The sequence below is a fragment of the Balaenoptera borealis genome, assembly GCF_965194805.1.
Source record: "Balaenoptera borealis genome assembly, chromosome: 6".
In the NCBI taxonomy this organism is placed as follows: Eukaryota; Metazoa; Chordata; class Mammalia; order Artiodactyla; family Balaenopteridae; genus Balaenoptera; species Balaenoptera borealis.
Window position 1 is genome coordinate 7686770 of NC_138863.1, and position 26307 is coordinate 7713076.

Sequence of the window (26307 nt, forward strand, 5' to 3'; positions counted from 1 at the left end):
ATTTAGTAAAACTTTTGCAAAATAAGCATTTATAAAAATATGAAAGTAATACATGTTTTCAAAAAACACTAGAAAATACAAAAAAGTAGAAAAAATTACTTGTAGTCTTACTACCCAAACACAACCACTACGGGCATTCTATTTTATTTCCTTCTGGTCTTTTTCCATTCATTTTTTCCCCTCATGCATGTTCCCACCCCCACCAAAATATGACTGCTGGCATACTGTCTTCACAATTCCTTGTTTGTATTTCAGATAGTGTTTGCTTCTTGACTCTTAAAAAGGAAATTGTTATCAGATATTTAGGAGTCACAAAAACCAAATGTAATGTTGGTAACTTGTTTTGATTCCACCTTGGACAAATCGATTGGAGACAATCTGGGAAATGTAATTACGGACTGGGTTTTAGATGACACCAGGGCATTACTATTAATTGTTAGGTGTCTGATGGCATTGTGGTTATGTAAGAAAACGTCCAAATTTTTTAGAGCCACATATCAAAATATGTAAGAGTGAAATGGCATGATGTCTGTGGTCTGCTTTAAAATATTTCAGCAAAGAATAAATGTTGACAGTAGTTAAATCTAGGAGATAGGGATGGTGGATTTATTGTGTTATTTTCTTTACTTTCATGTATGTTTGAAATTTTTCAAAATAAAAATTTAAAAATGGAAGTATCGATAGTTCAAACAGTGAAGTAGTTTTTTAAAGGCTCATTATGAAGAACAGCAGCCCTCTGTCCCTCTCCCTCCTCTGCCCCTCCCCAAGGGCAGCCACTTTCACCTCTCAGCAGATTATTTTGTTATTTACTTTCTTTTTTTTAAAAATTTACTTATTTAATTTATTTTTTTATTTTTGGTTGTGTTGGGTCTTCATTGCTGCGCATGGGCTTTCTCTAGTTGCGGCGAACAGGGGCTACTCTTCGCTGCGGTGCGCAGGCTTCTCACCGCGGTGGCTTCTCTTGCTGTGAAGCATGGGCTCTAGGCACGCGGCCTTCGTTAGTTGTGGCATGCGGGCTCAGTAGCTGTGGCTCGCGGGCTCTAGAGCGCAGGCTCAGTAGTTGTGGCGCACGGGCTTAGCCGCTCCATGGCATGTGGGATCTTCCCAGACCAGGGCTCGAACCCGTGTCCCCTGCATTGGCAGGTGGATTCTTAACCACTGCACCACCAGGGAAGCCCTGTTATTTACTTTTCATACTTCTATATAATCTGCTTGATTACTACTGATTTTTCAGCTTTAGGCATTATTGACAAACTTTTCACTATAGAAGAAGAGAATTTACTTTTCTTTCCACATACACTCCCTTCCCCCAACCAAACCCAGATAACCATTCCAGGCCCTCAATCTTCCCAATAAAGTTACATCATAACTATGAGATTTAACTATTACAACTATGTAAATACTAAGCGTTACTTTTCTTTCCTACACAACTTTTTATTTTCACCGAAACTAACAACTGTCTTGTTTTTATTTGGTTGGTTTTTCTGTAAACTCTGTACATTAATCCACCTCAAGTTTTCCATCAATTGTCTAAAGCAGTGGTCCTTGAAGTATGGCCTGTGGACTCGTGGGAATCCATTCAGGGATCCATGAGGTCAAAACTGTTTTCGTAATAATACTAGTAGGCATTATTTGCCCTTTTCCATGTGTTGACATTTATACGGATGGTACAGAAGCACTGGTGGGGAAAACTGTTAATGCCTTGGCATGAATCAGGCAATGGCAACAAGTGGTGGCAGTGGTCGGGGTCTCGTCACCAGCACACACTCGCAGAAAAGAAAAAACCTAGCTCACTTAAGAATGTTCTTGATGAAGCGGTAAAAGTTAATACTTTTATTATGGCTCAACCCTTGAGTACTTGTCTTTTTCCCTTATGCAGCATGTCAAAGTACAGTGATTGTCTTGAGGAAAAGCACTTAACATAACTTTGAGTTGTGAGATGAACTGACTGCCTTTTTTACAGAACATCATTGTTACTTGGAGGAACAAGTGACACACGATGGTTATCTGGCACTTCAAGAAAAACAACTAACATTATTTATTGCCAATGATAAAATTAGAGCTTTTACAAAAATCAGAATTTTGAAAACCTTGTTATCTGACACGTGATACATGTTTTCTAATACTTAAAGACTTGTCTAGGGTCTGTAGTGATATTAATAAATATGATTTTTTAATATCATATAATGAAATGTGTCCACATTAAGAAAATCAGACTAATAAGCCAATATTTTCTAAATGACTTAAATTTCTAAATACATGATAAAAAATCATGCATGGGTAAAAGATCCATTCAAAGTGTGAAACAGACCAATAGATTTTAATGTAATCCAGTAAAAAAGTTCAGTTGATAGTATATTAGTCTGCTAGGGCTGCCATAACAAAATACCACAGATTGGGTGGCTTAAACAATTTATTTCTCACAGTTCTGGAGGCCGAGAAGTCCAAGATCAAGATGCCAGCCAACTCAGTATCTGGTGAGCGCTCTCTTCCTGGCTTGCAGATGGTCACCTTCTGACCTGCTCCAATCTGAACCCCTGTCTTCTGCATCTGCGTAGAGCTGGTACCCTGGGAACTTTCTTCACCATCGTCTAGGTCAGGTGTCAACAAATTACGGTCTGTGGGCCACATCCAGCCTGCCACTTGTTTTTAAGTAAAGTTTTAGTAGGAAACAGCATTCTCATTATTTATGTATTGTCTTCTTTCGTGCTACAATGGCGGAGTTGAGTAGCTGTAATAGACCAAATGGCCTATAAAACCAAAAATATTTACTAACTGGTCCTTTACAGGAAAAGTTTGGTGACTTGCAATCTAGGTGATTCCTTCACTTCTTTACTGTACTAGTTTATTTGTTTCCTGAATCCCACGTCTTCCTCCTTCCTGATTTACTCTTTCTTTTTGGTGAAGTACATCTTCTGGTAGCTTCCTGAGAAAGGGTATATGAGATGTACATTTTTTTTGAGACCTTGCATGTCTGAAAATGTCCTTTCCTCCTCTCACATTTTATTGATGGCTTAGCTGGGTACAGCATTTTAGCATGGAAGTCACAGTCTTTCAGAAATTAGGGTTACAACAGAAAAGTCTTAAGTTATTTTGAGTTTGGATCTACTGTATGTGACTCTTTTTTTCCTTCTTAGAAGCCTACAGGATCTTTTCTTTGTCCTCGGTGTTCTGAAATTTTATGACAATGTGGCTTGGAGATGGTATGTCTCCATCACTGTGCTGGGCAGCAGGCTCTTTCTGTCTGGAAAGTCACATCCTGCAGTAATGGGGCATTTCCCTGAATGATTCTGTTGATCATTTCTTCTTCCTCTTTTTCTCTGTTCCCTATTTCTGGAATGCTCATTGAACAGATGTTGGATGTCTTGGACTGGTCCTCTACTTTTCTTGTCTTTTCTATCATATTCTGGGACAATTCTTCAACTTTATCTTCCAATCTGAACCTTGAGTCTTCTTCATTTCTTCTATCATGTTTTTAATTTCATGCTGTTAATTTAATTAAAAAAGAGCTCCTTTTCCCCCATTCCGAATGTTTCTTTTTTAAAGTGTCTAAATCTTGTAATACAGATACTTTCTTTAAAAAGGAAATTCTCTGAGGATATAAAAAAATAGTTTCTTCTTGTTTTGTTCTAGTTGCTTTCCTGTTTGGTTTTCCTGCTTTGGTTTTCCTATTTCACGTTCGAGGCTTTCCTCTTGGTTCTCTTTATATAGGAAAGTGAAATGTTAAAAGGCTGATTTTTAGTGAAATCCTAAAAAGCTCTGCTTGAGTGGGTGGAGCTTATTGTCTGCAAGCTTTACTGTAGGGAAACACAGCTGAGCTGTTGGTTGGGAAATCCTTGAGGTTATTAGCTTTAAATCTTCTTTACCGCTCAGATTCCTTAGAGAAAGATTTTCCTATCTTTGGACTCAAGGGTATAGGCTTGGCTACTAGCATTCTGAGGTTGGCTGGGAAAAGAAAGCTGGGACTCTTAATGTTCAGCCAGTATTCAACGTGCCAGCATTCACTCAACCTCCCCAAAGGGGCCACTACCACAACTGTGTTTGGCGTCCCCTAGTTCAGACAGCCTTTCCTTTATCCTGTCCCAAGGATAAATTTCTGGTCTTCTACTACGTTATGGAAGGGGCAATCTTTTTAAATAAATTTTCAACCAATACAGTTAGTCTCTTCTTCACCCACCTCTTCCCCCACTTTACAGAGTTACCTGCTGCTGTCAATTTCTGAACTTCTTTAGGATTCTGCTGTGTAAACTGGGTTGTTTCTTGGCTTTCTCTGGTGTTGGCTCAGGACTCAGCTCTCTCAGGACTGCTAAGTCAGTTACCACTCATCCATCTGCTTCTCAGCTTCCAAATTTTTGTTGCTGTTGTCTCCTCTCCCATTCTCTTTGTCCTTGTGGGTTTATGTCTTTTAAAAAAAAATCTCTTCACTGTTGTTTTAGTGAGGTTTTGGGAGGGAATGAAAGTAAATGTGGGTATTTGATCCTCCATCTTTATTTGGAACCTCTTTATAATTAAATATCTTTTTTTTTTTAACTTCCATTTAATATTACAGCATAAACTTTTCCCATGTTCTTACACGGTCTTTGTAACAACTTTAGTAATTGTACAACATTCCACTGAGTCGCTACCATAGCTTACCCAATCATTACCCTATTTTCAGAAGTTTAGAGTTGTTTCTGTTTTGCGGGAGGGGACTAGTTTTTTCTGGAGTCATCTTTCACTTATCTGTCTCATTTATTCCCTATATTTAGGGAATGGCCGCTGACATTATTCTCCTCTCTGTTCTCAGTCCATGGTTTCATCACCTTGTGCCCTGATTACAGCACTACCTTGTGCAAACTTCATTCATCTTCAAACAGCACAATGACGCAGCACTCATCTTTCTAAAATGTCACCTTTCTCATGACACTTCAGAGAAAACCTAACACCTACAATTCATTTGCAACTGGCATTTGAGGGTCCCCATGGTTTGGGTCTACCTCACCTACTCAAACTCACCACCCTTTCCCCAAATGTCCTCCTTCACACAATGGCCTGCTCTCCTAACCACAGCCCAGGCCCATCCACCCGGCCAATGCCATCCACACGCCCCTTCATGTACACCCTCTCCTGCACGAGGCCTCCCCCATGTGACTCTGCTTACACTCGTTCTTCCTTCACATGATACACTGAAAACTGCTGAGGCTCAGCCTTCTAAATGGACCGAGAGCTCTTCCCCTATGTTCTCCTCTCTGGCACTGCCCCTACACTGCCCTCATCCTACCACCACGGGGCTCCAGCCCAGCACCAGAGGCACAGTGTTGCTGAACAGGGACTCACTGAATGGAATGGACACGCATGTAAGTTGTTACCTTGCCCTTCGGAGTTAGCGTCCAGATCACGGAGAAGGTCAGCTTGTCGGTCATGGGGTTGAGGCTGCACAGTTCCTCACACAGCAGCCTGGGAAGCATGGGGACAACCTGCAAACACAGAAGAGGCCATGAGCAGCTGTTTCCAATCCGCAGGAGCTAACCACAGGCTCAGAAGCACCTCAGGGGGCAGAGTTTTGGTGAACAGCTTGAGCTTCCAGAGTGAGCTGAACACGGAGGAAACTCTTTTCCCTGAAGATTCAGCAGAAAGACCACACTATCTGATAATCTTCCATAAGCCTTTAGGGTCAAATGGGAATGGGAATGTGAAAGGTGAGAAGAACTGGTAATGGAGGGAAAAATACATGATAGCAATGAAAAATAACTAAACACTAAAACTGAAAAAAAAAACTATAAAAATAACTATACACTGGGCTTCCCTGGTGGCGCAGTGGTTGAGAATCTGCCTGCCGATGCAGGGGACACGGGCTCGAGCCCTGGTCTGGGAACATCCCACATGCCGCGGAGCAACTAGGCCCGTGAGCCACAACTACTGAGCCTGCGCGTCTGGAGCCTGTGCTCCGCAACAAGAGAGGCCGCGACAGTGAGAGGCCCGCGCACCGCGATGAAGAGTGGCCCCCGCTCGCCACAACTAGAGAAAGCCCTCGCACAGAAACGAAGACCCAACACAGCCAAAAATAAATAAATAAATTAAAAAAAAAAAAAAAAAAGAGTCACCTCATTAACATAAACTGAGATGTGGTGGAAAAAAAAAAAAAACTATACACTAAAACTAAAGCTCTAGACTCAAGAATGACTTGTACTTGTGGATATAACTATCCCAGGTAACTGTACACTTAAGAACCCAATGTCTTACATTTAAGTCTTTAACTCATTTTGCGTTAATTTTTGTGCATGTTGTAAGTTAGGGGTCCAGTTTCATCCTTTTGCATGTGGCTATCCAGTTTTCTCAACACCATTTATTGAAGAGACAATTATTTCCCCATCTTGGCACCCTTGTCAAAGATTAGTTGGCCATACATACATGGGTTTATTTCTGGGCTGTCTATTCTGTTCCATTGGTCTATGTGTCTGTTTTTATGCTAATACTATACTGTGTTGATTATTATACCTTTGTAATCGAGTTTGAAATCAGAAGTGTGATGCCTCCAGTTTTGTTCTTCTTTCTCAAGATTGCTTTGGCTATTCAGGGTCTTTTGTGAATTCCATATGAATTTTAGGAGAGTTTTTTCTATTTTTGTGAAAAATGCTATTGGAATTTTTATAGCGATTACACTGAATCTATAGATCACTTTGGGTGGTATGGGCAATTAAATGATATTAATTCTTCCAATCCAATAACACAGGGTATCTTCCTACTTATTTGTGTCTTCACCAATTTTCGCATCAATGTCTTAAAGTTTTCAATGTATAGGTATTTTACCTCCTTGGTTAAATTCCCAAGTATTTTATTGTTTTCGATGCTTTTGTGAGTGTGACTGCTTTCTTAATTTCTATATCACCTCTCATCTGTTAGGATGGCTATTATCAAAAAGACAAGAGATAACAAACGTTAGTGAGGTTGTGCAGAAAAGGGAACCCTTGTACGTTACTGGGGGGAATGTAAATTGGTACAGCCATTATAGAAAACAGTACTGGTGTGTATCCAAAAGAAATGGAATTGGTACTTTGAGGAGATATCTGCACTCCCATGTTCACTGCAGCATTATTCGCAAGAGCCAAGACATGGAAACAGCCTAAGTGTCTGTTGACAGTTGAATGGATAAAGAAAATGTGATACACACACACACACATACACACTGAAATATTATTCAGCCATAAAAAGAAGGAAATCCTGCCATTTGTGACAACATGGATGAACCTGGAGGGCATTATGCTAAGTGAAACAAGCCTGACAGAGAACACAAATGCTGTATGTATCACTTATGTGTGGAATCTTTTATTTAAAAAAAAGCCGATTTCATAGAAACAGAGAGTAGAATGGTAGTTGCCAGGGGCTGGGGAGAGGGAGAATGGGAAGGTAGAGGTCAAATACTTTTACATACTTTCAGTTATAAGATGAATAATGTCTGAGGATCTAAGGTACAGCATGGGACTGTAGTTAATAACAGGGTATTGTATACTTGAAATTTGCTGAGGTAAATCTTAAGCATTCTAACCACAGACACAATAAGAGTTAACTATGTGAGGTGATGGACGTGTTAATTATCTTGATCATGGCAATCATTTCACAATGTACATGTATATCAAATCATCACATCATACACTCTAAACTTACACAATTATATTTGCCAATGATTCCTCAATAAAGCTGGGGAAAATAAAAGAACCCAAGGGCTGAGTGTAAACTTGTGACATGGTTTCATCAGACTGAAACTGCTGAATCAATGCTTCAGTAATTGAAAATACCACAATTGACCAAATCACATGTTGGAACATTAACAGAATACTCTGATAAAATATCACTGGGGACTTCCCTGGTGGCGCAGTGGTTAAGAATCCGCCTGCCAATGCAGGGGATATGGGTTCGAGCCCTGGTCCAGGAAGATCCCACATGCCGTGGAGCAACTAAGCCCATGCACCACAACTACTGAGCCTGCGCTCTAGAGCCCGCGAGCCACAACTACTGAAGCCTGCGTGCCACAACTACTGAAGCACAAGTGCCTAGAGCCTAAGCCACTGCAATGAGAAGCCGACGCACTGCAACAAAGAGTACGCCTGCTCACCAAAACTAGAGAAAGCCTGTGCACAGCAATGAAGACCCAACGCAGCCAAAAATAAATAAATAAAATAAATAAATTTATTTAAAAAAAAATCACTGATTTGGGGGGAGGGGGATTGCTGAAGGTAGTGAAAAGGTACAAACTTCCAGTTATAAGATAAATAAATACTAGGGATGTAATGTGCAACGTGATAAATATAATGAACACTGCGTTATCTATGAAAGCTGTTAAGAGAGTAAATCCTAAGAGTTCTTGTCACAGGAAGGAAATACTTTTTCTATTTCTTTAATGCTGGATCTGTATGAGATGACGGATGCTCACTAAACGTACTGTGAGAATCATTCATAATATATGTAAGTCAAATCATTATGCTGGACACCCTGAACTTAGTTCGATATTTCAATTATATCAATATCTCAATAAAACTGGAAGAAAAAATAATCACTGAAAGATTCACAAATCCAGATTCCCTAGATGAACACTGCGGTCTACTAGTCACTCACTTTGCAGTTTTTTAAGCCCAAATTATTTCTTCCTTTTATTAATTTTCTATTCCATTATACACTGATTCAATGGTATACTCTCTTAAATTAAAAAAAAAAAAAGAGGAAATCCTCTTCAACTTATTTTCAAATCATGACTTATAGCTATCCTGGAATGTTATTTGTTTACTCTAAAATTCCAAAGACAAAATGAGTAAATCTACCTGGATGTCCTGAAGCTACTTCAGTCTCCCTCCCTCCTACCTTTAAATCTATTCCTTCTTCCATGTTTTTCTTGATTAATGGCATCATCATTCACCCCCATCTCCCAAACTAAAAACGGCAGCATTAACAGACATTTATCCAACGCACTTACTGTGGACCTCCTGGATTTGCAGTGTCAAGCAACACTTTCTAACACTCTGCTAAGTAATTTTGAAGTAACAGAGCAGCAGCTATGCACTAGCTGAGGTGAAGTTAGCTAGTTAAGTTTCTTTATCAGCAAAAACAAAACAAACCCCAGTGGTGCCCTACTCCGTGTGAGGTATCTGGACTTGTATTCTGTTTCAGTACAGTAAACAACCTTCGGTAAGGAAAAATAAGTTCTAGAACTCACAGCCCACACCAGTAACAAACAGCTAATAATTATATGGCATTACTTGGCATTATTCTGAAGGATGCTGTATCTTTTGTATGTAAAACCTAACGACTACCTGAAGACTTCTGGTAACAGCTTTTATAAGGCAACTACTTTTGAAAACTTTTTCTTGCCATTGCTTTTGCATCGTTTGTTCAGATGACACTATATTCTCTGTTAATTTATTTAATGAGTATTCAAATGGGATCTAAATATTTAACATTTTCTTGCATGTATCAAGTGTTTTACAAAGTAACACATATTTACCTGCATAAACATACTGTACGAAATGGAGGAAATTTTAATACCATGATTGAACTGTAAAGATTTCACATAATTTCAGCCTTTGGACTAGGCTATGGACTGAACTCTGTCCCTCCCCCACCCCCCAAATTCCTACGTTGAAGCCCTGACCCTCAGCGTGACTGTATTTGGAGGTGGGGTCTTTTGGTGGTAATTAAGGTTAAATGAGGTCATAAGGGTGTGGCCCTGATCTGATAAATAGAGAGATAACTCCCCCCTCCCTGCCCTGCACACACACAGAAAAAAGGCCACGTGAGGACACAGCCCTCTACATGCCAGGAAGAGAGTCCTCACTAGGAACTGAATTGGCCAGCACCTTCATCTGGGACTTCTAGCCTCCAGAACTGTAGAAAAAAAAAAATGTCTGTTATTTAAACTGCCCAGTCTATGGTATACTGTGTGACAGCCCAAGCTGAATAAGACAGAATAAACTGAGTCTGTTGGGTGTGCACTGCTGGATTCTTCTCTGGGCTGCATTATCAGATAATTATACCAACCGCATTTCGGTAGCAGGCTGTTCTTACTTGCATGCCTGTAGTCCAGGGCTTAGTACCTTTTTTTACAGATCATTAGTATTTCTTCTAAGGGTTCAAGGCAGTATCTTATTTTCAATCATAAAGCTGAACATCTGAGAATGTAACATATTTCCTGACTTCACGTTTTAGTGTTTGTGCAAAGAAAGTCATTGCAACTAAATGCAACGTGGTGCCCTGGACTCAACCCTGGAACAGAAAGATAATTGGTGGAAAAACTGGTGAAATCCAAATAAAGTATGGATTTGGTTAATAGCAATGTTCCAATGTCAACTTCTTAGTTATGACAAATGTACCATGGTAATGCAAGATGTTAGCAAGGGGGAGAGCTGGCTGTGTGGTATATGGGACCTCTCTGTACTATCTTTGCAACTTTTCTGTAAATTTAAATTTATTTTAAAATAAAAGAGCTTATTAAAAAGAAAGCCACTGTTCTCATTACTTGATCTCCTAACTGTTATACATTTAAATATGGAAGACCTTTATGTTAATGAAATACAACCTGATCTACTTTTACATATTGGAGTTTGGGGTTAAGATTTTATTTGCAAACAAGGCCTTTACCACTAAAAAAAAAAGAAAAAAAAAAGTCTAAAGACCATTAACCAAAAGGGTGAGACCCAGACTCATCAGCAGCACATCTCAGGAAAAACAGCAAAGGCTTTGAAGCCAGGCAGACTTGGGGGTCTAATCCTGGGCCCACCATTTCCTGTGCAACTTGGGGGACCTAGTATAATTCTCTGAGTCTTGGTTCTCTTATTAGTAAAACAATATTGAAGATGCTCAATAAAAGCCAGCTCACTGGCCACCCCATGGTCTGCCAGGTCCTTTGGTCCCCTGGCTCAGACTTCCCTTCAGCCTTTGCCCTGGGGCCCCCCTCCCACACAGTAACCAGAGCCACCAAGGCCTGCTTCCTGCTCCAGTTCGTGCACATGTTGTTCTCTCTTTCTGGAGCACCTTTCCGGAGGTTTTGCCAACTTTTGGATGTTCTGCCAACTTTGTACATCGTTTAAGATTCAGCTCATCAGCATCTCTGAAACACTTACCCAGATTCCCCTGGGTGGAGTACTCACTGTGTTTTGTATACTTCCTCCCCACGGCCCCTGTTCTTTCAAAAAGGACTTGAGGCAGTCCTGAACAGTCACTCATTGCATCCTCCCTGCTCTCTCATGTAAGAGCTTCTACAGCTCTTACACTCACCCTAATTGCTTCTTTATGTGCCTCTCTTCTCCACTAGACCATGGAATCTTCAGGAATGAGGACTGTTTCTCTCTATCCAGCACTTGACACACAGCAGGCACTTCTAGTTTACAAATGAATGACTTACTTTCACCCAGAATACAAATCACCTATTTTTTCTATGTTTACTGTTTATTCCATTACATAAAACATTTTATGAAATATTGATACATGGTAGACTCCTACTTAAACATCTTTACATAAGAATTTCACAGGCAGCTAGTATTTTAAGTACAAGATAAACTGTTTTGGCTATTCTCTCCTAAAACTATCGGTACACTCAGCTGCTGCCCAGGTTATAAACATTGCTTGATATCCTGTGTCTTACACAGAAGGAAACATTTTAATATTCACACTGCAATGGTCAGATGCCAAAGAATCCAAGTGCTCATGAAAAAGCTAAACGTTAAAACTTTTGGGGTAGTATAATTATGCCTAATTTTTAAAGGGCATTCCTTTTAATAATCTTTCACTAGATCTTGGGGCACGATTCAGATGGAATTCCGGGAAAACAGTCTTTATCTTTATGTCCATATAGTTTTATAAATAGACTATTATTTCTCAAAAGAAAAGGAGTGAAGATGTTACAATTACATTTGTGGTTTGGCATGTCAGGGCCTCTCATGAATTGGGCCAGATTTCTGCCGGTGTCACTGGGACTGTGCCCCATGACACATGGCACTTGTGTCAAGTCCACAGCGCAGCAGGGATCCCCATGGGAGGGGGACTGGAGAGACAAACAGCCACTCTCCATAAGCTGCTTCCTCAAATACGAGCTCTGTTATTTCAGGGAGATCCACCTAGACAACAGCATAGTGGTCCCCGCACCCTCATCAGCTACGTGAGATCTGCCACGGTGCCTGGAGAGACTCCGAGGCAGGGTCCTAAGTGCAGAACACAATGTATAACTGGAAAAGAGAAGCAAGGTCTCTCCGGCAGTTGAGAAACTGCTGGCCATCACCAGCATCGTGCGAATGCTTACGCGTTCCCCAACCCCCGGATAGCTCTCCCCAGTCATGGCTTTTCTGGCCCCCACTCAGCTTCACTACTCAGTGTGGACCACGTGGACAGTTCCTTCCAAGTTCTCAAACTCCCTCATTTTCTAACTCTGCAGACTCCACAACCACTCTTACAATCTGCCTTTCCTGCTTCTGCAAGTCATGGCTGAGCTGTGATGGAGAAAATCACCGGACCGAGTGGAGGAGGGTCACTCCCCTCCCTGCTACACCCCATCAGTTCCCCAGTCCTGTAGGTTCTGCATTCTAAATCTCTCAAATGAGTCTTTTCCTCTCCCTCTTCCACTGTTCAAGTGTGGACACCTTCGTCTCTCTTGGGATACATCCTAAGTCTCCTAAACCAGCAGCACAGTTCTAGAGTTGAAATTATTCTGGTTAAGATTTCCTTATTATTCTGCAGACTTTTGCATCTTCTTACTAAATTCCATCCAATGACAATCTGCAATCCCATTTATATTAGGACACGTTGCCCTTATCTTCCCCAATATTTGATGAGCTGAATTCAGTAATTTGATTTTTTGCTTGTCCTGTTAATGAGGAAAGGCCCAAACATCTTCAATAAGGCCAAGGGGTCTCAAGAGGAAGTCGGCAGAGGGCCTGCAGACCCCATCTCCAAGGAGACAGCAGAGATACCAGTGGGAAGCTAAGCTCTCCCAGGTGCCTAGCCCTGTTCTTTGCCGTGCAATATGGATCGCTAGATTGGGAGGGGATGCAATCTGGGGGTGAATGTGAATGCTCCTTGTTCAGGATGCCCATTCTGGCCCCAGGCTGAAGACATCTATTACTCTAGTTCTCCTGGGGTCTCCAGTTGGACACCACCATATTGGTCTACTCTCCTAAGATTCCGTGAGCAAAGATCCCTGTCTGTTTTGGGGTGGTTACTCAAAGCCTCAAGGGGCCATGACTGAGGGAAAGGGCCCTGATACTGATAACAATTTTCCTATCTCTGGCCTCACTATTCTTCAACCACACAGCTGCTAAGGTGATTTTCTATCTTAGTCAAAGAACATGATGTCACTTCTCTACCTGACCTCAAGATGAAACCCAAGCTCCTTAGCCTGCCACCCCAGGCCTCTCTTTGTAACTTCATCTCTTGGCTCCCCCTGCAGCTCAGACCCCAGCAATTCCAAACTACATACTGTTCCTTGGACGTTCCATGCTTTTTCTAGCCTCTGCCTGGAATGCCCTCTCCACCTACTTTTGTCTACCTAGAAATTTTCTACTCAAAATTAGAAACACTGCTCAAAAATCAATTGCTTTGTGAAGGCTTCCTGGCTCTTGCAGAAGCTCCTCTCCCACCACCAATCCAGGCAGATACAACTTCTCTCTCCTCTGTGATACATCCTCACCTTGGAGCACTTCTGCAACTACAAGTAGGCCAGTGTATAGTAATTGTTACATGCCCGCCTCCCCTGATTTCTCCAGGGCAAGATCACCATCTCTCTCATCTTTATAGACCAGGCACCTGGCACACAGCCGGTACTCAATAAATGCTCACTGGATGAAGACTGGTAGCACTTTGGGTAGCAGAAAAGGAAAGGGGCTTAAAGGGTGCTAAGGCTTCTCATGCATGTTTCAGGGCCAGAATCAAAGTTGGGTGAGGACAGAGCTTAAAAGCTGGTCATGGAAAAAAAGGACACTGATGATAGGACACTGACTTTCTAAGCATTCTGGATTCGGGCTTAGGAGAACTGAAAGAAACTGATCATTTAGGTAAATTGCCCAAGGCAGCTGGGTGGGGGTACCAACAGGACTAAAATCTTATGTTAGCCTCAGAGAGCAGAAACATCTGCTAAAGCCACAGCGGGCGAGCTGGCCAAGTTCAGCAGCAGGTTAGCCAGGACAGCCCTGTGACCAGCGGAAAGGGCCACAGAGGGGAGAGATCAATCATCCAGGCCGAAAGGAACAGGAGGGAACAGCAGCGACATAGGGGCTGTAACAGCTCAAGGAGGCCAGACGCCAACAACCCACTGGGGGTTCTCCAGTGCCCAGAGGGGCTGCAGGGCCCCCCTGCCCCTTTCTGCCCAGGCCTTTGCTGGCTCCCAAACCTCCCTCACACCCTCAGTGCCCACTGGCTGTCAGAGCCAGAGAACTTGGGGAGTTTTGCTCCTGGTCTCTGAGGACTTTGAGGTTTTAACAATAAGGTGCACTCAGCTAGCTCCCTACTCACATGCTGAAACAACTTAAAGGAAGGAGATAATCCATTTGCCAGCCAACATCTCTGTTTAAAGAGTTTTCTTTTTCATATCAACCCTTCCATGAGTTCCAAATTTGATCAATTCTTTGCTACACAGTTTGACATTAACAAAACATCAACACCCTGACAACATGCTGGGGTCATAAAGGAACATCTTAAAACTCTTTGGACTCCACATTAAGATGGGCTTCCAATCCCAATCTTTGATCTCTATTATAAAGCAGTACCAATAAAATATCGTAGAGATTTATGGGCGAACTTTCATTTGAGCTGTTTCACACCTAAAATAACACGAGTGCTTGGGCCAACAGGCAGAAAATTTAGGTTTAGGTTTCAGCTATTTAGGTTTTCTCTCACTTTTAAAACTTATTCACTTATTTTTTAAAAATTACCTTTAATTTAACAGTTACATTGTATTTTCCTCTCAGAGAAGATAGCTTGGAAATATTAACTGGCTAGATGTTGTGTCCTTCTGAGGACAGGCCTAAATTCAGGCAGACAGCTGTCCCCTATCCTGATAGCTATCTACCTTTTGTCAAAAAGAGTGTTTTTCCACAGGATTTAAATGGACAATATATAGATTTATCTTTTCTCCTGAGTACACCCTATTGTTAATAAGAGTAACCAAATACGTATTAGTTTGAGTAAAATCCCAACAAAAAGAATTTCATTTAAAAGACAGTATGATGATATTTGGACAGTAAGATGGTATTTGGACCCAAGATCTGTTTCACTGTATACTGTACTAATCTATGGGATAATTTCCCAAATCAAGCTTAGATTGTAATTCTGTCATCAGATACTTATAGGTCAGCGACACTGAATGAAAAGAAACCAATGCCACAGTCCCTGTAGATGGGAAATCAACCGGCATCCCCACCCCCATCCCCCAACACACACACTCCCTCCCTCGTCTGATGAAGTTGGGAGAAATGATTCCGCCAAATGAGAAAGAGAGAACCTGGAGGAGGGGAAAGCAGCTCATCCAGCTTTCAAGAAGACTTTTACAGGCAAAGTAAAGTGAAAACAGCAGAAAAGTTCCTGGACACTGTCCTTGAAGAAACACAAATGAGTAGGAAGGTCAGAGTAGTGGTTCAAAGGAATCAGAATGCACAGCTGCTGCTGCCCAAGGCTGTGGGCTGGCGCCACTCACTATGCCAAGGGGGGCAGTGCCGGGCAGCAGGAGCCTGTAGCCGCTCGGGAGCACAGGGGTCCTTCCTCCATTCAGCTCCCCATTTCCAGAGCTTAAGAGAAGAGTCCCAACTCTGCATTCCCAAAGAGAAATTCTAGAACTATGACAATCACAAAACCAAAGGAAAGAGAAGAGCAAAGGAAACAGGCTTAGTTATTTAACCCAATTTTATTTTTCTCATTTTCTGAATTTGAAACGTAATTCCTGGCTATAAAAGGAGAGTGCGGAGCTAGATAAGAGAAAGCCACCTGCTCTGAAGAAAAACCTCGAATTGTGCCGAAATTTCTTAAATATTTGAATCCATATGGGGAGAACGCTTCACATTTATTCACTTTATGTGGTCTGATTGCTACTTCTATTTCTCTTTCCACCATAACATTATAGTTTTTGTAGATAAAAGGGATTTTAAAGTCTTATCCTCCTTCCCTAAGAGGCCCTGGGCCAAAGGCTGGATTTAGCCAACTGCATTTTGGGGCAGGAGGTGTGGATGGGATGTCTCCAACCTGAGGTTACATGAAGTGTAGTCAATGTACAAATATCAGAGCTGTGTCCTCTGGAGGGCCAAGCTATGAGTGAGGTACCTGGATTCTGATGTGGCTCCTTTGCCTGATTAGGCTGGTTATATATACTAAAAGGAGCCAGAGTGGAGTAAAAGTCACTCCCCAAAAAGCTTCAAAATAAAAACATATTTTTATTTAAGTATTATACATACACACACACACACGCGCGTGCACGCACAAGTCATAAAGGAAAAGCTTGATGCCTTTTCACAAACTCAACACTGGTGTCATCAGTGCCCAGATCAAGAATCATTAGGAGTTCCCCCACCAGATAGGCCCTTTTCCCCCAAGGGTAGTCACTATCGTGACTTCTAGCTTTGCTTTGCTTGTTTTGGAACTTTATATAAATGGACTCATACAGTGTTTACTCGTGTCTGGTTTCCTTCATCATTATGTTTGTGTGTGGAGCTGTCATTTGTTCATTCTCATTGTTGTATTGCATCCCACTGAGTGAACATACCACAAATTATTTGTTCATCCTATAGCTGACGGTATTGAATAGCTTCTAGTTTTTTGGCTACTTTGCATAGTATTGCAATGAACATTCTTACACATTCTTTCTGTAACACATGCATGCATTTCTGTTAGGTATATACCCAGAAGCAGAACTGCTGGGCCACAAAGTGTGTACATACATTCAACTTTAAAAGATACTGCCTGTCTTACTGTGTTCAGACTGCTATAATAAAACTATCATAGACTGGGTGGTTTAAACAACACACACTTATTTCTCACTGTTCTGGGAAATCCAAGATCAAGGTGATGGCAGACTCAGTGTCTAGAGAGGGCCCGTTTCCTGGTTCACAGATGGTGCCTTCCTGCAGTATTCTCACATGGTGATGAGAGTGCTCTCTGGGGTCTCTTTTATATGGGCACTAATCCCATTCATGAGGGCTCCACCCTTGACCTAATCACCTCCCAAAGGCCCTGCCTCCTAAGATCATCACATTAGGGGTTAGGATTTCAAGATATGAATTTGAGGGGGACACAAACATTCAGTCCATAACACTATCAGTTTTCCAAAGCGGTTGCACCAATTTGCCTTCCCTGCAGCAGTGAGAGTTCCCACTACTCCACATCCTCGTGGATACTTGGTGTTATCATTTTTTTAAAAAAATGTTTATTTATTTATTTGTTTGTTTGGCTGTGCCGGGTCTTAGTTGCGGCATGCGGGATCTTCGTTGCCGCATGTGGGATCTTTTTTTTTTTTTTTTAGTTGCAGCATGTGGGATCTTTAGCTGCAGCATGCAGGATCTTTTAGTTGCGGCATGCGGGATCTTTTTGTTTTGTTTTGTTTTTAGTCGTGGCATGTGGGATCTACTTCCCTGACCAGGGATTGAACCCAGGCCCCCTGCATTGGGAGCATGGAGTCTTAACCTCTGGACCACCAGGGAAGTCCCTACATGTCTTTATTTTAGCTATCCTGTGGGTTGTGCAGATTTCTGAGGTGGGAGCTGGGTTCTCTTTCTCACACCTTTCCTAGTAGAGTAAATGCCAATTAGTCGTGACATTCCCAGGTATCACAAGCTAGAAGACACTTGGGCTCCCTGCCTCAGGCTATCCATCAAGTGTTGGTAAGGTGGATACAATGTGGAGGAGCAGACATAGTTGGCAGGAAGGCACTGAGAGGTGGGTGAAGTTGGCAGGCCAGGGATTCAATTACTGTTGGCACTTCCAAAGACCCAGAGTATTGGTACTAACAGACGGTTTGTGTGTACTGAAGAGGACAGTCAAACGGCATCTTCCATATGAATGTCTTATGAGACCCAGGCTTGACTGACATATTCCTTATTCCCATTCTTGACCTATCAGAAATGCAAGATCCTCCTAAGTAACTCATGGTTCCTTAGGTACTCGCTGGCTACCCCATGCCGGGGAAGCTCAGAAGTTGAGGTTACAGTTACTATGAATGAGGATATTAAACAAATTGAGTGGAGACAATTGTGGACAAGGAATGCCATCAGTAGAAAGGGGTGTAACAGTAACAATAATTCTTCTAGTCCCAGGTTAACAGGTCTTATCTGGTTGTGAGTGAAGGTTAGGTGGATATGAACTTGAAAAATGTTGAACAGGCCCTGCAAAAATATAAACACAAACTAAAGGCCAGCACTGTCCATATGGATGACAATGGAATGGTGATGGCTCCAGCTTCATGGCCATGGGAGGGGAGGTTAGGGAGGAAGCCTCACGTGCTGACGTTCAGTGATATGTGTGGGTAACACGTTTGTGCTGCATTCCCTTAAGCCACGTATATCCGCCCACAGCTTGGGCACAGGTGTCGTAGACATTGTGAGGGATGGGGGTCAAACAGAAGTTCTTAACACAGCATTTAGGTTTGACGAGGTCACAGAGGCCAGATAGGGGCATAGTTGCTCTGAAACAAGCTAAGTCATTGGGGTAGAACATCCCCTGCTCAGATGAGGATAAAGCTTCCCATTCTTATTGAGAGATGACTGAAAGTTCTGGATCTTTTAGGTATCACTGTGCACAGAGGTCACCTATCACTGGTAACACCCTGTTAATTATAACTGGGTTTGGATGATCATGCAGCTTCCGACCCAGAATTTCACAGCTTAATAATCAACTCCATCTCCCTCTCCTCCTGTATTCTCATTTCTGGAATGGCCAAAAATGAACAGTGCTTCTGAGCACCCAGTATAAATGACAAGCAAAGCTGAACCCCTGAAGAAAGCAGATGTCCAATTCTCGTGGAGCAGGTGGAGCTCTCGGGTTTTGATTACATGTTCTAGGTTGCAGTGATCCAGAAAGTACTGTTATGGGGCAGGGGAGAGGAGGTGCTAGGTTTCCCTAGGGAGGGCCTCCACTGGATTGAACAGATGATAGCTCTGGCTCCCGTTTGGGACAATGCACACCAGAGCCAGCACTCCCTGGAGAGGGAGTAGAGGCTTCCAGACAGGACAACCTCCACCATGGGGTTGAAGACATCGCTATCAACCGCTGGCTGACCAAGATGGCGGAGCCAAACTTGGGCCACAGGCCACAGGATCTCCAGCCTCTAAAGGACATGGCTGCAGTCAAGGCCTAGAAGAGTCCCGTTCTCCCGCCTTTAAAATTTAAAAAAAAAAAAAAGACTTTACTTTTTTAGAGCAGTTTTAGGTTTACAGCAAAATTGAGCAGAAGTTACAGAGATTTCCCATATCCCCCCCCACCCCCATGCACAGTCCCATTATCAACATTCCTACCAGAGTGGTCCATTTGTTATAACTGATGAATCTGCACTGACATATCATTATCACCCGAAGTCCATAGTTTACATTAGGGGTCATTCTTGGTGTTTCACCTTCTATGAATTTGGACAAGTGTATAGTGAGAAGTATCTACCATTATAGCATCATACAGAGTAGTTTCACTTCCTAAAAATCCTCTGTGCTCTACTTACTCTACTTACCCTCTCTGCTAGTCCCTGGCGGTTGCTGATCTTTTCACTGCCTTCATAATTTTCACTTTTCTAGAAAGTCATATAGTTGGGATCTTACAGTATGTAGCCTTTGAAGACTGGCTTCTTTCACTTAGTAATTTATATTTAAGGTTCCTATGGAGGAACCAACCATGTCTTTTCATGGTTTGATAGTTGGTTTCTTTTTAGTGCCAAATAATAGTCCATTGTTTGGATGTACCACAGTTTATCCATTCACCTACTGATGGACATTTTGGAGGTTGCTTCCAAATTTTAGAAAATAAGAATAAAGCTGCTATAATCACCCATGTGCAGATTTTTGCATGGACATACATTTTGAACTCCTTTGGGTAAAAACAAAGAGTGCAATTACTAGATCATATGATAAAAATATGTTTCGTTTTATAAGAAACTGCCAAACTTTCTTCCAAACTGGCTGTACCATTTTGCATTGTCATAAGCAATGAATGCGTTCCTGTTGCTCCACATCTTTGCCAGCATTTGGTGTTGTCAGTGTTCTGGACTTTGGCCAGTCTAATAGGAGTGTAGTAGCATCATTACTATTTTAGTTTACATTCCTCTAATGACATATGATGTGGAGCACCTTTGCATATGTTTATTTGCCATCTGTATACCTTCTTTGGTGAAGTATCTATTAAGGTCTCTTGCCTATTCTTAAATGGGTTGTTCATTTTCTTATTGTTGAATTTTAAGAGTTCTCTGTATATTTTGGCTAATAGTCCTTTATCAGATGTGTCTTTTGCAAATTTCCTCCAAGTCTATGGCTTATCTTTTCATTCTCTTGACAGTGTCTTTTGCAGAGCATAAATTTTTAATTTTAATTAAGTCCAGCTTATCAATTCTTTCTTTCATAGATTGTGCCTTTGGTGTTGTATCTAAAAGGTCATTACTGGACTTCCCCGGTGGCGCAGTGGTTAAGAATTGCCTGCCAATGCAGGGGACACGGGTTCGATCCCTGGTCTGGGAAGATCCCACATGCCGTGGAGCAACTAAGCCCATGCGCCACAACTACTGAGCCCACGCACCACAACTACTGAAGCTCACCCACCCTAGAGCCCGTGCGCTGCAACTACTGAGCCCATGTGCTGCAACTACTGAAGCCCTCACACCCAGAGCCCGTGCTCCGCAACAAGAGAAGCCACTGCAATGAGAAGGCCGCACACCACAATGAAGAGTAGCCCCCGCTCGCCACAACTAGAGAAAGCCTGCACGCTGTGATGAAGACCCAACGCAGCCAAAAATAAGTAAACATAAAATAAATAAATAAATAAATAAATAAATAAATAAATAAATAAATAAATAAATAAAAGGTCATTGCCAAACCAAGGGCATCTAAAATTTCTCCAATGTTATCTTCTAGGAGTTTTATAGTTTTACATTTCACATTGAGGTCTGTGATTCATTTTGAGTTAATTTTTGTCTCTTCCCTTCTGAGAGGTTAGTTATTGCGGTGGACAGATTGGAAATGTGAGAGGAACTTGGTAAATGCTAGAAATCCTAGGAACTTTTGGACTGTCCCGGAAGACTTCTGTTCTAGAACTGCCAGCACCTTCGTGGGCACCACATAGGCACTTTGCTGGAACTGGAGTCCAGGGATTGTAGAACATACCCCTCCTGAGGCTGGCATGAAGATTGCTGGTGTAAGTGGTCCAGGACCATGTACGTAAGTGGGGGAGTAATGGATCTGTACAAGGCAGGGTTGGGGAAATGAATGGTGATTCCATTGTGCAGCAATCCTTCTGCTCAGTAGAGATTCTGTGCTTTTATTGCTAGCAGACGGCTGGACCACTCAAAGGCCAAATGACATGGTCTGTTGGACCTGGCAGAGGTATGTATGGAAGTCCATCTTCCACATGTCACACATGCTGCCAGGTATGGCTGAGGTGCCAGGAGTCCTAATCCTGTGCCTCAGAGCACAGCAACAGAAGGTCTTGGGTTTATGGAATGGGTGAAAACCTTAGATGATGGCCGTGTTGAAGCTGTGGTAGTTCTGGCAGAAGTGGGCTCCACAGGCAAGAGGGAGAGGCTAAGAAACCCTTGACACAAGTTGATGCCTCTATCTGTAGAGAGCCTTGGCTTCAGACTTGGAACGAAACTGTACTGTAATAGCTGGGTGAACTTACAAGCCTTGGGCCCCAGGCCGATCATGCATTTGGAATATGGTTCCTCTGTCTTTGTGTCTGAATAGACCCCTGGCAGATGGTATATTCCAGGAAATGATGTGATGGGGAGGTGGGAGGTATGGCAGTGGTGCCACAGGGTCATCCAGGAGAACCGATGTGAAGAAGTCAGTGACAGTTTTCAGATCTCTAGCTAGGAAGAAAAACAGAACCCAGGAGAACACTGCCTCTTAAAAAGATCTGCTACCACCCTTAGCATTGCCAAGATGACACTATTCTTTCCCTACGGCCATGGCCCAGTCATGATAACAGCATGGGGTCAGGTTCCTGGGACTCTAGGGGTGGGGCATTTCCAGAGTGAGCAGCACACAGACCCCCTGGTGGCCTGCTTGCCAGGGTCTAGATAGCACGTCCACAAAAGGGCCAGTGCATACCGGAAAACAGCAGGAAGCGGGGGTTCACGTGTTCAGGAGCATGAGTTTCCCAAGCCCTTGTTTTGAAGGGGTGGTAGTGAAGAGAGGTCAGCAATAACTAAGAGCAGGGGAATGCTGTCCTGCAGATGTGTCTCAATGCTGTGCCAAGATCTGCAGGTTCATAAAGGTCAGGGGCTCAGAGAACCGCCTTTCCAGGGCCCCTCCAGGATCCCTATGCTGCTGGCGTTCTCAAACCTACAGCCTGGCACCCCACTAGATACTTCCATCCGGAGCAGGCAGCAGGCTGAATTTTCCCAGGAGTTAGAGAGGCAGGACCCCAAAGCACAGTGGCCTCCCAGGACATGCTGTGAGTGAGGGCAGTGCTCAGAGACTGGCTTTTCCTCTGCCAGCTGTGTGGGCACACAGGCATGCTGGCAGTGGGAGCTGCCAGTCAGAGCAGGCAGTGGAGGGAGACTGGGTAGCTGTCTCCTTTCTCTAGGTGATGACATTTGGAAGTTCCCAGAATGGAGCCGGTTTGGCACCTGGGCTGCTTTCTCGCCCCTGAGAGACGGGGCCAGGTAAAGGGCTCCCAGCTGCCAGAAGGCCACGGGATATGTGGGTAGATGGAGGGGATATACCTCTCACCTAAGTGCAGTCAAAGTGCAAACATCAGAAGTCATGTCCAAGGGCATGGGAGGAGGGAAGGTTCAAAGGTAGCAATCCAAAACTGGATCACCGGATTCAAGGAAGTTAGGAGGTGAAAGTCATGATACAGTCAGTGATGTAAGATGAGCCAAATAAGCAGATGAACAGACTGTCAAATGGAGGAGGAAGAAGCCTGGAGAAGAATTCATGAGCTCTAGTGGGGGAATAACTCAGGTATGGTCTTTCATTCACCACCAGGCCTAGGGCAGTGCCTGGCAGATGACTGGTGCTCATCATTAAATACTTGTCAAAGGAGGTCTAGAGACACTCGGTGACTTACCAAGAGAGGCAACATCAGGACTAAGAGGAAAAGCCCAGACTTGGCTCCCTTTGCTTCTGCATCTCTGGGATGTACCAGGTTATCTTGTAAAGGGCAGGTCAAGAGCAGATCAGCCCCCACTCTTCACACCAGAGTTCGAAACTTTTTCTTAAAAGGCCACTAGTAAATTTTCATTCCATTCTCCTACAGTAGTGTGACGTCACCTCAGACATTACATAAATGAATGGGTGTGACTGTATGGCAATAAGACTTTATAAGAACTGTGAACGGTGTGGGCGGAGCTTGCTGAGCCCCACTTTGGAACAACAGTTTGAAAGTTCCTCGTTTCTTTCTGAAGCTGACCACTTGTCTGAGTTACTTATATGGCAGGGCCAGTCTGAAGGCCTGAGATGAGTTCCTGTGTCCTGCCTTGAGAACGCCTCAGTTTGGCTCCTCTTGAACATACAAGGGCCTAACAGGAAAACATACAATAACCGAGGGCAAACACCTTCCCAGGAAAAACCATTTTTTAAAGATCTCATTAGATGTGAAAAAAGATGTTCAGACAAGATTGCTGTCCCTCATGAATGTTTTTAAGGAGAAACAAACAAACAAACAAAGGAAGATGATTAAATAGAAGCACGTCTTTCAATCCAAGAAACTGGAAACTGATTTTTACCTTCTGAACCAAGTAGACACTTGTAGCTCTCTCAGCAGCCACTTTATCCAGACTGGATCCCTCAGGAACAAAGTAACTGACGTCAGCGATGTGAACTCCCACTTCAAAGTTGCCTGTAGATGCACAAGAAGGTTGATCAGCCCGGAATGGAAGGCAAGGGCAATCCCTCCTGGGAATCCATCCCGAGAAGGCATGTCCCTCCCAGAGGCCACAGGGCTTGGAGTACAGGCTGCCATTTTCAGGCTGGCCCCGTGCTCCACGTGCTCTCACTAAAAGAATCCTGATTGATTCCCAAGTTGACTCAGAAGAGTTACTGACACGTCACCACTCTTTCCTCTGGTTACCTGGATAATCAGTCTTAAGGTATCTCACATTTTAGCCTCAAATTTTGTAGCCATTTATTGTCCTCCTATTCCTTCTTCACTGGGGGAGGATTTTTCCCTGTTTTTAAAATGGAAAAATGTTTAAACTTGGGGTGGTTAAAATAAGAGGTTCAGGGATGGAAAAGAATTTAAGATTCCCCATTCTCATCTGTCTCACACTCCTACAGGGCAGCATTGGGTTTTTCCACCCAGTCCTGTAACGCTAATACATTAGGGAAAACCCAAGTCCATCTAAGAAATACTGGCTGCTATGGGATAACAGAATAGACTTATTTCCCACAGAGGAGAGAGCTGTCTGGAAAGCTGAGGAAAACCAGCGTGGCTCAAAGTTCAGCTGCCTCATCATGTGAGCCATGCAGCTGTGTTGCTGGGTCACTGGGAGCAGTGAAACCTGCCCCGCAATGATCGAGGAACTCAGCCCTAAGAGAATGTGGCCAAGCGTCTCACACAGCTCAACAACTCCCAATTTCGATATTACAAGTATCTAAAACCAACACTTGGAGAAGGTAAAATAAAGTGTCTTCTTTTGAAGTCAGAATTATAATATACTAGCTCAACAGGTAAATATTGACTAAAGGAAAAGAGAAGGATTATTACATCATGATAAAAACCATAATTTTAAACTCAGTCTGTGTGTTGTTACTACACATGAACTTTCTGTCCTTAGTCAAAATTGACAAACTGACAAAGAGTTCATTACAGGAGATAAAACATGAAGGGGGCCAATCCAAACATATTTGAGAGGCTTAAATTTCAGAATTCCCAGAAGAGCCTCTAAAACCAGCAAAGAGAAGCTCTCTTATTCTCTCCTTTGGACCTTTTTTATGGAAACCCTAAGTAAATATTTTATTACATATATTTACATAATGTGAACTTGCAGAACTCCAGAGGTAGTGGCACTGAAGTTTTTATTCTATGAAAGAGAAAATATAAATCCAAAAGGTTATGTAGTAAATGCTGCCAAAACATCCAGGACCAATTTGATGTTTAAAAACGCACTGTCTTCCATATAAAATTATACTTTGAAATTTTTTTTACATTAAAAAATATTCATCTACTGGGGTTAAGGTGAGTCCTGTGAGTTCTGAAGAGCTGGGGAAGCACAGGAAGGAAGAGTCCTCAAGGCCAGCCACGTCTGGCTCACTGTGCACAGGGCCCACAGACTTAAACACATGCAAATGTTCCTCTTTTTTTTTTTTTAATTAATTAATTTTTTTGGCCGCATTGGGCCTTCATTGCTGCGCGCAGGCTTTGTCTAGTTGTGGTGAGAGGGGGCTACTCTTCATTGCAGTGCGCAGACTTCTCATTGCGGGGGCTTCTCTTATTGCGGAGCACAGGCTCTAGGTGCAAGGGCTTTAGTTGCAGCATGCAGGCTCAGTAGTTGCGGCACGCGGGTCCTAGAGCGCACAAGCTTCAGCAGTTGCAGCACATGGGCTCAGTAGTTGTGGTGCACGGGCTTAGTTGCTCCGCGGCATGTGGGATCTTCCCAGACCAGGGATTGATCCCGTGTCCCCTGCACTGGCAGGTGGATTCTTAACCACTGCGCCACCAGGGAAGTCTGCAAATGCTCCTGTGAATGAACTTGAGTGGACACCAGAACTGCTTCATCCAATTAAAGCACTAATAGGACGTAAATAGGGGCTTAAGAACCATCTCTTCTAAGCCAGTCTCCCAATCAGCTCAGCCACATTTCAACTATGTCCCTGCCAGGTGGCCCTTGACATACCCCCGGGAAGGGGGGTGGAGCTCACATCTTGAAGCCACTTGCTCTACTTCTGAAGGGCTCTGGTCGTGAGAAAGTGCTTCCTTACGTGGATCCACGATGCATGGAAACGGAACCACTAGATTACTCTAGCACTGGGCATCCATAAGAGGATCCCTCTGTTTAAGGCGCTCACAGTCTAATGGGGTTGGCAGATACATCAATGTGGTGATAATATGGTATTACCAGTGCTATGACAGAGGAAGGTTGCAAAACCTCATTCTGTGGGAGCGAATTGAGCTGAAGTCTGTTTTACTTCAGTGAGAACATGTGAAAGTGTTTTGTCATCTATAACAACT

At 42.9% G+C, this 26307-nt stretch overlaps 1 protein-coding gene across 5 annotated transcripts in view; it reads right to left on the reverse strand.

Annotated features, from left to right (window-relative positions):
- DIS3L2 (DIS3 like 3'-5' exoribonuclease 2) overlaps positions 1 to 26307 on the reverse strand; it is a 370836-nt gene that overhangs the window by 88938 nt on the left and 255591 nt on the right. For all 5 annotated transcript variants that reach the window (XR_014245636.1, XM_082395568.1, XM_082395569.1 and 2 more), the window contains exons 11-12: positions 23864 to 23976; positions 5349 to 5456 (exon numbers count right to left, since the gene is read on the reverse strand). Coding sequence is in view for 4 of the 5 variants with exons in the window: in XM_082395568.1 (XP_082251694.1) it covers positions 5349 to 5456; positions 23864 to 23976 (221 nt within the window). In the remaining variant the exon portion in view is untranslated. The remainder of the gene's footprint in view (positions 1 to 5348; positions 5457 to 23863; positions 23977 to 26307) is intronic.